Source organism: Aegilops tauschii, chromosome 4 (genome assembly GCF_002575655.3).
Source record: "Aegilops tauschii subsp. strangulata cultivar AL8/78 chromosome 4, Aet v6.0, whole genome shotgun sequence".
NCBI lineage: Eukaryota > Viridiplantae > Streptophyta > Magnoliopsida > Poales > Poaceae > Aegilops > Aegilops tauschii.
This window is the reverse complement of record NC_053038.3, coordinates 59,789,659-59,801,986: the sequence shown is the minus strand read 5'-3', so window position 1 is coordinate 59,801,986 and position 12,328 is coordinate 59,789,659. Positions and strand designations below refer to the sequence as shown.

General features: G+C 44.8%; 2 protein-coding genes across 12 annotated transcripts; one reads left to right on the top strand and one right to left on the bottom strand.

Moving 5' to 3' along the window:
* LOC109742895 (uncharacterized) lies at nt 1-7,041 on the bottom strand. Of its 11 annotated transcripts, none has more exons than XR_006662190.1 (13): nt 6,716-7,041; nt 5,993-6,079; nt 5,839-5,914; nt 5,683-5,755; nt 5,535-5,586; nt 5,392-5,453; nt 4,703-4,766; nt 3,951-4,011; nt 3,777-3,863; nt 3,182-3,435; nt 2,478-2,571; nt 1,679-1,805; nt 1,368-1,586 (listed from the first exon to the last, which is right to left on the bottom strand). XR_006662190.1 is itself a non-coding variant. In XM_040386613.2 (12 exons), the coding sequence occupies exons 1-11, from the start codon at nt 7,035-7,037 to the stop codon at nt 1,713-1,715; spliced, it is 1,071 nt and encodes a 356-aa protein (XP_040242547.1). In that variant the 5' UTR covers nt 7,038-7,041; the 3' UTR covers nt 1-216; nt 1,679-1,712. The 11 variants fall into 11 exon arrangements, 7 of the variants coding, with proteins under 7 accessions (XP_040242547.1, XP_040242545.1, XP_040242546.1 ...); XR_012181347.1 differs by having other exon boundaries at nt 3,951-4,008; XM_040386613.2 differs by lacking the exons at nt 1,368-1,586; nt 3,182-3,435 and adding an exon at nt 1-216.
* Nucleotides 209-1,419, top strand: LOC109742893 (tetrapyrrole-binding protein, chloroplastic). Its single transcript, XM_020301995.4, has one exon. The coding sequence runs from the start codon at nt 209-211 to the stop codon at nt 1,268-1,270; it is 1,062 nt and encodes a 353-aa protein (XP_020157584.2). The 3' UTR covers nt 1,271-1,419.
* Nucleotides 7,042-12,328: the final 5,287 nt, after the last annotated feature.

Genomic DNA, 12,328 nt, shown 5'->3' with positions numbered 1-12,328 from the left:
TACGCGGATAAGACGTTGTTGAATTTTCCAAACTTTTATTGTGCAACAACAAAATGAAGCAGCAGAATATAACAAGAATGTTCCACGGACCCAGCCTGCCCACCTCCCCTCCCCTGCAAACAAAACACATGTGTTGAGGTGCGATAGCCAGTATCCTCATCTCACCCAGAACCCACCAATCGCAGCGCTCCTTTGTATTCCCCTCCGGATGCACCCCTACAAAACCACGGAAATCCATAATTTTTCACAACACAGAGGAAGAGCACACAGACAAGCAGACCACGCGCCCACAGCCTCAGCCTCAGGTCTCCCTCCGCGCACCGCAGCCACCACCAAGTGCAACCAATCCCCCGACAAAACCCCATCCACTCCTTTATCAGCGTTTCCCTCCCTTTCCTCCCCTCCCCTCCCCTCCATCCATCCTCAGCCGCCCCTTCGCCGGCCGGCCATGGCAAATGCTTCCCTCCAGTCCTTCCTCCCCCAGCACCACCATTCCTTCCTCAACAGCAACACCCACGACGGCTCCCCTCCCGCGCTCCTCAAGCTCACCACCAACAGCACCAACGCCAGCAACAGCATTTCCTTCAAGCTCTTCGCCAGCAGCTCCTCCTCGGTGACCACAACCGCCAACTCGCCGGCTCCGACTCCGGTCGCCGCCGCCGCCGCGGCGACAACCTCGCCGCCCACCCCCTCCCTGGAGCTCCTGGGCCAGCAGCTCGCGGCGGGGGAGTACCGGCAGGCCGACGAGACCACGCGCGCCCTCCTCATCGTCCTCGCGGGCGAGGCCGCGCGCCGCCGAGGGTACGTCTTCTTCTCGGAGGTCCAGTTCATCTCCGTCGAGGACCTCCGCGCCGTGGACGCGCTCTGGCTGGAGCACAGCGGCGGCAGGTTCGGGTACAGCGTGCAGCGCCGGGTTTGGGACAAGTCGCTGCGCGAGTTCACCCGATTCTTCATCAAGATCGGCTGGATGAAGAAGCTGGACACCGAGGTGGAGCAGTTCAACTACAGGGCCTTCCCCGACGAGTTCATCTGGGAGCTCACCGACGACACGCCGGAGGGCCACCTGCCCCTCACCAATGCCCTCAGGGGGACGCGGCTCCTGGAGAACATCTTCACCCACCCCGCCTTCGACTGCGAAGAAGATGAAGCAGCAGGGGCAGATGAGGAGGCTGACAAGGGCAGTGCCACTGGTCAGAATAATAAGGATGACAACAAAGGCAGGGGCAGGCCAAAGAGTTTGACAGATTTCAAGCCCGACTACTCCTTTTAAGGAGCGTGCAAGTTTGTGATGATGCTGCCATGGGGCAGCTGATTTTAAAAAAAAGTCATGTTTCTGTAGTTCGTTTTGGCTGTTTTTGTACTGAACATGCATGCAAATTTGTGACCATATATATTACTATAAAGATAAGTGTTTGAGAAGCTGCTTGCTCTGGACATGGGTGATTGCATCCAGAGATGCAAAAGATAAACTGCAAAGCTAAAATATGTTCTCTTTTCATCGGCGATATGCCATTTGGAAACTCGGTGCAGAAATGGCCATGCCATTTTGAGCCGTCAGCTTTCGGCGGATTACCTCCGCTTGTTTCCTGGCAAGTGACTGTGACTGGTGTGAGCGAGAACAATTTTGCTGATGAATCTTTAAAACCTGATGTGAGCTGTTTGAGGAAAACAAAATTACCTCTCTTATGACTGCCACTATTTTCTCCACCGTTTCATGCACAAGGACAGAGCCTTCGGGTATGTCGATGTGAGCCATCACAGGTGAGGCGGTCATCCATCTGCATGTACAAGCACGCTCCAGGATTCTGAAACAGCAGCCAAACGAAAATTAGTTCCATGCTTTAAGTCTCTTTGCCAACACTCTTAGACCTGTCCAGTACAACATCAGCTATGTACACTCCTAGGCCCTAGCCAAGATCCAAATGCTAAAAACTGATATGTCGTGTGGCAGACCCAACATTGCCTAAATGTTATATCATGGGTGTTGTGTGTCAATGGCACATGATAGTACAGCAGGTCCCATTCTCACCAAATCAAATAAAGAGATAAGGACCTTATTTAGGAAGAATAGAAAGATAGAAATTGTTAGGAAAAAATATGGAGATAAGATTAGTTTTCTTTAAATTAGATGTTACTAGTTTCTTAGGCAAGGGACACCATGTACCAAAGCATCATAGCCTCTCCAAGACTCCAACCACGCCATCGATTATGCACTGATGGCAGTTAGATGGGGACAGTTGCGGACATTTTGGAGTTAGTTGACTATTGTGAGGGGTGGTCAGCCCAGTTGCAGACACTTTCGAGTTGGTAAATGGCCAGAAGTATACACACAAGCAAAATGTATTTCATGCATATCAAAACTTCCTTTTTCTAGAGAGAGACTCTTAACGGTCTGCATGTGGTCAAACAGCATAAATACACAGGAGATAACCATTATATGGGAAGTTAGCAAATACAAAATAATGCATTAGTCATACCAAATTTTTTGGAGCTTCGTCTACAACTTCGGCAGGTTGATCGGGCCCAAGACTGGGAAAGCAACCATTTTTGCATCTCATATATTTCTGCAAACTGGTTTCAATAACAAAACATGAGCAAGAAAATGCTGATTTGTGTTTCTTGAATTGATAAATAGTCAGATAAAAAGGTCAACACAACTCCATTTCAAATCAGACTCCGCGACTAAATTTTCCTCGTGCTGATTTGCAACATGAAAGAATTTGTTTAAAATAGAAGTGCAACAGATATGGTTTTATAGCAAGAACCACAAGTGTATGCAACTTACTGGTTACTACTACTTGGACATCCTAGATGAATAATGATAAATAAGACCAAATAACACTGTTTCATAAATTATGTTAGTGACAAAAAGACCAAAATCACACTGGTAATAGCAAAGCCTCATATGAGCTCCAGAATGAATATTTTCTGAAGAATCTACATGTTAACAACACTGCTGTCAGTAATTATAGGCACTCTAAGAATATGTTTTATATTGAAACGTGATTCACCACTTTACTTTTGGCAATCACACATGATATGAAATCCACCTCATATGGACAACTACAACGTAAAATTTTAGATTATGCACAAAATAGGCTGCAGACTTTTATCAAGATATATGATGCTTTTCTTATCTTCCATCACTCCAGTGTATAAGATATATGGTGTTTTTCTTAACTTCCATCACTCCACTATATAGATTGCACCACGATCCTGTCTCTTCTCCAATTAAGTGTTTTGCTTTGTCATTTACAAACTTCTGCTAGAATTGTTTCACTTAATCAAGTAGGCAGTAGTTGATAATTCAGAACTTGGAAGCGTGTAGATATCTGAAACTTCTCCAGCAAAGAGATTGCTTCCATATTCAGATTGAGTAACCGGATATGGGACGGAGCAAAACAGCTGATTAGAACGACAGCATGCTTTAAAGCCCTGCAGGCCCAAAACAGATGTAAATAATGACTTCCTTTAAAATACTGGTTCATATCAACTTTAGAATATCAGTTCATCGTCAATTTTCATCTAAAGAACTATGTCGTTCAGACTATAAAACAAAACAATTAACAGGGTCGCGTGCAATCATGCAAAAAAAATTGTTATTTCCATAAAAGCACTCAACATAATCAGTGGAAGTTGCTACTCGAGTAGTCATTCAGACTAAAATTATTCTATCAGGAAAAACATCTGAGGATAATCATCAAACAACAATATCTACAATGATGTATTATTTGAACGGAAATCATAGAAATATTAGATATTTTAAATAAACTTACATCTGACATTTGTTCAACTCAGCAAGCCTGCTTGGAACACATGATTGTCCTTTTGCTCTGCATGCAGAACTACACGATTCCCCCTGCCTAAATTTCAGGTTTGATTACATAAGGAAATTCCCATGGGCATCATTCACTGAACTACATTTAGAGCTTAAATTGGAAAGACCTTACCTTCCCAAAATGACGTTAATGCCATCCAACCTTGATCCAAAATTAGATTCAGTTGATCCTGCTAAATAGTTATACATAGTCATTTCCTAATGCATAATCCGTGTCTTCAAGAACGTGACAATGTGGGCATTAGTAGTGGACAAGAAGTTAGCACCTTGTGCACTTATTGGGCTCAGCTCAGACTAAGCTTGAACCAGAAATGAAGTGATCAGAGGTTTAATTCTTGTTTTCTACAACACATCCAAGAAGTCAACAGCAAAAGTAGTCCCCAACCAATGCCAACAAGTCTCAGGTTCGTATCTTCCTTACAAAACTCCAGAAAATCCCCCTACCCGTGCACTATTATCGGCCCTATCAAGCTCGTTATAAATCTCTAACAGAGGATAACTAACAGATAGGGAGGTAACGAAATGATAAAATGAAAAATGCTAACAAACTGCTTCCTGTATTTTATTTTAGTGTGACTAGTGCTGGCTGCTGTTCTACAGTCATGCCATGAGCCAAAGTGAACTGGCTTGGCCTTTATGAACGGGGCTAAGCCACCACTTCTGGCTCGTAGCATGTAACATCAAGTGAGCTGAGCCAAGTGGAGCTTGGCTCGTATCCACTCCTAATGGGCGGTTGAATTTGAATCTTATGAGGAAATAGCAGTAGCATTAGCTAAACAATTTAGGTGCTAGAAATGATGGTGAACAGATGCTATAACTAGAGAATGTGGTAACTTAGCCAAGATGTAAGAATATAATTTGTACCCGATGAATTTTGCTGCACCAGAAAGCAATGATGGAAATCACTCAAATATGCATTTTCATGGACCTGGTAGATTCAAAGAACAACTTAGACTGAAAGGAAGAATTGTTTACCAGATAATTTTAACTTGTAGTTGTTGAATTTATAACATGCCAGATTGCCAACAAAATAAGACACTGTAAGGATGAAAATATACTGGAGCTCTGTATTATAGATATTCATGTAAAAGGTGTCCTGAGACATTCATATTAGAGCCAAAATCATTGTTTTAACTCTTTTAATGAAGTTTAGCACTAATTGACTCTACCTGAAAAAGATTTCACGGTCTGAACCTTTTAGGAAATGCCACCCACCGTATCAGGGCGTATTGTTTACGCAGGAAACACCATGGTCAACGGTGTTTGCGCCCTGGCCCATGCCCGCTGACCTGCTAACGCGGCAATGTCAAACGCCAAGACATGACTAATCGTATTGACCATGCCGCAACAGCAGATCAGCCGGGCATGGTTCAGAGCGCAAGCGCCGTTGACCATGGCATTTTCTGTGTAAACAATACGCCACGGTGGGTGGTGTTTCCTAAAAGGGTCAGATCGTGAATTGTTTTCCAATGAGGGTCAATTAGTGCTAAACTTCATTAGAAAGGCCAAAACAGTGATGGCCTCATATTTGCACGCTAAGAAAGAACACGTACCACACTTGCAGAACTATGGCGGCATCTTCCCATGCAGAAATCGAAGATATTGGTGTAAGTTCCTAGAGGATAATAAAGTGTAAAGTTCTTCTGACACATTAAAGTTCTCAAGATACACCAAACAATAACTACAAACATCTTACCAGCAGTAACTGGCTTAGCTACCTTCAACTTCAGCACATCTGCTTCCTTGGTCTGTCAAAAGGATGAGTAAATAACACAGGAAATAACTCATTTCTTTCAATCTTCTTATGCCAAATCCAGTACTGCTAGTAAGAATGTAAGATTTACCCTAGAAGGATTCAAGCAGCAAGAAACACAATACTCGTAAGAATTGCAGCACTGCGAATCAAGGTTGCAGCCCCTGCATGGTGCGATGAACTGTGTTAGATTTATAATGTTGCCATCTTTCTATGACATTTGTGCGACAAAAGGTAAGAAACTCACTGACAGGAGAAGCGTCCTCCTGTTCGTGGGCAGCAGCGAGACCATGGATCGATCGAAAGAGCAGAACATACATAACCTAAAAGAATGTGTTCGCGAGGGAGCATCAGTTTACAAGACAGTATATCTAAGCACGAGAGAGGCACAGGTGTACTACCATTATCATCTGATATCAAATGCCGGCCTTGAACAGTACTCCTGCAGATGATGGGTGCAGCAAAACCAATGTCCTTCCTGAACAAGACTTAAAATCAAGTTGTGTATTCAGACTTAGTGAATAACATCCAGATATCAAGCTTGCATCTGGAACTGTACTAACACTAGAATGGAGAAACACTGATAATCATGGACTCATGGTGGGATGTGCAGTGAAACCTTTGCCCCGGCACAGCGCACCATTTGAACAGAGTAATTACCATATATTTAGCTCAATGCTTATCACTTCACAAAAGCATCTGGTATAACCATTTATTCTGATATTGTGACAGTAAATGAAAACCAAGAAAATGAGAACATATACACCATGGCGTAGAAATGTGTTGACCAGAAAACATAATTACACCAAACATCACCGTCCAGGATCCCAACCCCACAATCAAAATTCCACAAACCATAATCAAACATGAGGCGTAATTACACAAACATAATCGAGCATGAAGCCTGATTCCAGAAAGATAATCAAGCAATTTAGAGCCGCGGAGCAACTGGTGAGGCTCCCAACGGTGCCAGGCCGCAGCAAACACGGAAGAAGTACCACGGATACGGATGGATTGCGAACTAGTTTAGAGCTACGGGCGGCGACGACGAGAGCGCTCGCATTTCCAGGACGCGACGCTGGACAGGGGAGGCGGGGGGTTTGCGGGGAACGGATCTCACTCACCGGATGGCGGAGACGGGCGCCGGGAGGCAGGCGTAGAAGGCGGCGACGGCGGCGACGCAGAGGATCCTGGGGAGGAGGAGGCGCGGGTTGGCCATCGGGCCGGGGAGGGGGACGCCGGGGCAGCGGGTGTACGGATGCGCGCGTGGGAGTTGTTTATTCTCACTGAAACGGAGTAGCGAACGAGCGAAGGGACAGGCAGGAAGAATGCAATAATCCCACGGAGGATTTCACCCGTTGGAAATATGAGCAGATTACTATGAGATTTAATCCGAATGAACAAAAGATAAATCATGACAGCAATAACAGAGATTAAATTAATCATGTGAACTGGCATAATAGATGAACAGATCACATCTAGGGCACATACTAGAAACATAAATTCTACCACGATCTCGAATAAGAAGGATAGAGTCACATACGTTTCAGCGAGAGGAGCACCGCCGGCGTTGACGTTGTCGCCCATGTCGTTGAGGATGAGGTTGCCGAGGTTGGGAAAGAAGTTGTCGTTCGCGAAATCGTCACTGCCAGCAGTCGCGCAAGTGCGCTCCCCAAAAACCTGATCGCCCCTCTCCCGTAAAGGATCACGAGAGGCGGGGTTCCGGAGGCCTGTTGTCCTTTCTCCCGGTGCACGCCGAAAGGAGGGATGGAGAAGACTTGCTTGACGGCGCAATGATCTGGAACTTGGCGGCGCAATGATCTGGAACTTGGCGGCGCAATGATCTGGAACGATGGTGAGAAACCATACGAAGCGGCAGCGGCTAGGGTAGACGTCTGTCTGACTATATAGTGCGGGCCGGGTAGGTGGTGGGAGTAAACCCACGTCCGAGTCGTCACGATCCAAAAGAATCGAAAACGGTTCAGTAATTAACGCGTCCATTAATCATTAATTAATGACTCATTAATTTTTCGCGAGCAGCAAAAATATAATCGCAGCGAGGCGAGGCGTGGCGTGGCATGGCGTGGCGAGCGAGGAGGAGGAGCGCGCGTGTAGGTCTCCTCTTCTCATGCTCATACAAGTGATAGAAGAGCTCACATTATAAAGAGGTGCAACTCTCTCTCAACTTCCGGGATGGGACTAAACTTTAGTCTCACTCACTCCACTCACATGTGTGCATGAATGGGCCAAGAGAATTTCAGAATTTTAGTTGGACTTTGGGCCAAAGGCCTACTAGCAAAATGCCAACAATCCCCCACAAAGTCTCATTGGCACATCTCATCATTTAGTTCCAAAACATTGTTTATATACCGGTGCTTAGTGGAGACTGTGGAGTTGAACTTCCACTTAGAGTTTTATGCTACACTAGATCACAACTTGAATAGTGGACTATGCCTTGAACTACAAGTTTTCCGCTAAACTAGTTTCACACAAATTCTTAACCGATACTTGGCTGCCGCAAGGCTTCCCCCGGGTGGAGCGTATACGTCATACTCCAGGGTCTTTCATGAATTTATTAGAGAACACCCAATCCTCACAGACAGCGACGTTAACAGTCAAATTCATATAGATGTGTTCCTCGGGAGATGTTCTGCAGGACAACATCTCTGCTTACTCAAATAAGCCACTTGAAACACATTAAGATAAATATCAACCTGCCATGCAGATCAGGAGAGTATTGCATCTTCACAGAGTGGGATAATTAAAATAGGGATACTCTCCTCTCAGCTGACCAACATATTGTCTCCCACTTCTACTTCACGGGATCTTCGATCACATAGAGTGGGTTACCACTATGAACAACTCATGCGGTGGGTCTCAAACCCATCTCCATCGATGCATTATCTATCACATTACGTGGTAAACCCTTTGTGAAGGGATCTGCCAAGTTTTTCGTTGTTTGGATATAATCCAACGTAATAACTCCGGAGTTCCTCAATTTTCTGACAGATTTTAGTCTCCTCTTCACATGCCTTGAGGACTTCATATTGTCCTTAGAACTGTTTATCTTGACGATCACAGTTTGATTATCACAGTTCATCAGGATAGGGGGTATTGGTTTTTCAACCATAGGTAAGTCCATCAAGGGCTCACGAAGCCACTCTGCTTCAACAGTGGCAGTGTCTAATGCTGTGAGTTCTGCTTCCATAGTTGACCTCGTTAAGATGGTCTGCTTGCAAGACTTCCTGGAAACAGCGCCACCATCAAGTGTAAAAACATAACCACTTGTGGCCTTAATCTCATCAGCATCAGATATCCAGTTTGAGTCACTATAACCCTCCAATACCCTTGGATACCCGGTGTAGTGAATCCCATAGCTCGCGGTGCCTTTCAAATAGCGCATAACTCTCTCAAGCGCATGCCAATGACCATCTCCCGGTTTTGACACAAACCGACTCAGCTTGCTCACAGCAAAAGGGATGTCAGGCCTCGTGGCACTCGCCAAATACATAAGCGAGTCAATAATCTGAGAATACCTCAGTTGATCTCTAGCAATCTGTCGATTCTTTTGAAGCAACACACTAGCATCATATGGAGTTGGAGAAGGCGTGCAATCGCTATACCCAAAACGACTCAAGATCTTTTCCACATAGTGAGACTGAAGCAGTGTGATCCCACCATTCTCATCTCTCAACAGTTTGATGTTTAAGATAACATTAGCTACTCCTAGATCCTTCATCTCAAAACAGCGAGATAAGAAATCCTTAACCTCCTTGATTAGATCAAGTTTGGTTCCAAAGATCAGTATGTCATCGACATACAGACAAAGAATAACTCCTTCGCCCCCACCATGGCGATAGCACACACATTTGTCACCATCATTTACTACAAATTAAGCCGGCAGTAGTTAATGTTCTTTCGAACTTCTCATGCCACTCCTTAGGAGCTTGTTTAAGGCCATATAAAGACTTTAATAACTTGCACACCTTTCCTTCCTGACCAGGTACTACAAAACCATCTGGCTGATCCATGTAAATTTCCTCCTTCAACTCTCCATTGAGGAAAGCCGTCTTAACGTCCATTTGATGAACGAGAAGACCATGTGAGGCAGCTAGTGATAGTAGCACCCGAATTGTGGCCAGTCTAGCCACGGGTGAGTAAGTATCAAAGAAGTCTTCACCTTCTTTCTAGGTATAACCCTTAGCCACAAGCCGTGCCTTGTACTTTTCAATCGTACCATCAGGTCTAAGCTTCTTCTTGAACACCCACTTACATCCTACAGGTTTGCACCCATAAGGACGGTTAGTGATCTCCCAGGTTCCGTTAGCTAAGATGGAATCCATCTCGCTACGTACGGCTTCCTTCCAGTAGTCAGCATCAAGAGATGCATAGGCTTCTGAAATAGTCCTGGGTGTGTCATCCACGAGGTACACAATGAAATCATCACCAAAGGACTTTGCAGTCCTCTGTCTCTTACTCCTCACAGGAGTTCCATTGTCACCCTCAACAGGATTCTCAACGTGTTCCATCGCAATGGTGGGTTCAGGAATTACAGCGAATTCCTCACTAGATGGAGTAGGTATCTCCTAATTTGATGAACTCGACATATCCTTCATAGGAAATATGTCCTCAAAGAAAGTTGCATCATTCGACTCCATAATCGTACCAACATGCATGTCGGATACCTCAGATTTTATTATCAAAAATCTATAGCCGATGCTATGAAAAGCATAGCCCACAAGAACACAATCCACAGTTTTTGGTCCAAGCTTGCGCTTCTTGGGAATTGGTATATTGACTTTCGCCAAACAACCCCAAGTACGTAGGTAAGAGAGTTTCAATCTTTTCCTTTCCCATTCCTCAAATGGAGTCATGGTCTTATGCTTTGTGGGAACTCGGTTTAGGACATGACATGCAGTCATTAGCGCCTCCCCCCACCATTCCTTGGAGAGACCTGATGTGTCTAACATGGTGTTAACCATATCAGTTAGAGTTCGGTTCTTTCTTTCGGCTACCCCATTTGACTGAGGTGAGTAGGGAGGCATCCTCTCATGGATTATACCATGTTCCACACAAAACAGATCAAATTCATTGGAAAAATACTCTCCACCACGATCGGACCTAAGCCGTTTAATTTTTCGATCAAGTTGGTTCTCTGCCTCAGCTTTATAGTTTTTGAAGAAAGTTAAAGCCTCATCTTTTTTTATTTCAGAAGATACACATAACAATATCTACTGGAGTCATCAATCAACGTCATGAAGTATCTCTTTCCACCTTTTGTCAACACGCCATTCATCTCACAAAGATCAGAATGTATAAGCTCTAGTGGCGCCAAGTCGCTTGCCTCTGCATTCTTATGGGACTTGCGAGGTTGCTTAGCTTGCACACATACTTGGCACTTGGAGCCTTTGACAGTAGAGATTTTCGGAATTAAATTCATATTGGCTAGCCACGTCATGCAACCAAAGTTAATGTGACAAAGTCGTGAATGCCAAATATCATACTCATTATTGTGGCAAACATTATTAATAACTTTAGTGCAAATATCTGACAAAGACAGGCGAAACAAGCCTCCGCTCTCATAGCCTTTTCCAATAAATTGTCCATACTTAGAAATTATAAATTTATTGGATTCGAAACCAACTTAAAACCATCTCGATATAAACGGGAACCGCTAACGAGATTTTTATTGATGGACGGCACATGATGAACGTTCTTCAAACGCACGGTCTTCCCCGAAGTAAACTTCAGATCGACCGTACCAACACCTCGAACGATGGCATGTGACCCATTCCCCATCAGCACGGGAGAAGTCCCTGTGACCTGGTAAGAAGAAAACATGGAGGCATCAGCACAAACATGTACATTGGCACCGGTGTCAATTAACCAATCAGGAGATTGAAATATTGAAAGGATGGTAGGAAGAATACCGTACCCAGATTCCTTCATATCAGTATCACCGATGACAACATTAGCGGACTTGCCGCTCTTCTCATGTTCGCGCTCCTCAAAGCGGTTAGGACACTTCAGAGCCCAGTGATTAGGATCACCGCAGACATGGCAAAGTCCCTTCCCTTTCTTATGAGAATTCTTCTTGAAGTTGGTAGAATGTGACGGCTTGTTCTTTGTATCAAACTTGCCTTTGCCCTGAGTTTTGTTCTTGTTGTTTTTGAATTTGTTGGGATGGAAGTTCTTCTTCTGTACCATGTGGGCACTAGAAGCTCCCTCAGCAACTCGAGCACGTGTGTCCTTTGCTCTCGCCTTCTCTTCAACATCAAGAGTACCAATGAGATCTGCAACGGAAAACTCCTGTCTCTTGTGTTTCAGGGAAGTAGCAAAAGTGTTCCACGAAGGTGGAAGCTTGGCAATGATGCCTCCGGCAACAAATTTGTCCGGCAACACACACTTGAAGTACTCAAGTTCTTTTGCGAGCGACTGTATCTCATGAGCCTGCTGTACAACAAAGCGCTCATCAGTCATCTTGTAGTCATAGAATTGCTCCATGACGTACAACTCCCTGCCGGCGTCCGAGGCACCAAATGGCCTCGAGCGCAGCCCACATGTCCTTGCCGTTGTCAAACGACATATACGAGTCCACAATGGAGTCGTCAATAACACTTAGAAGAGCGCCTTTAAAGAGAGTATCGATCTTCTCAAAAGCTTCCAGCTGTGCTGGATTAAGATCGCCCTCAGGCTTACCCTTGGTGGCGTCATAGCAGCCCATGGTCTGAAACCAG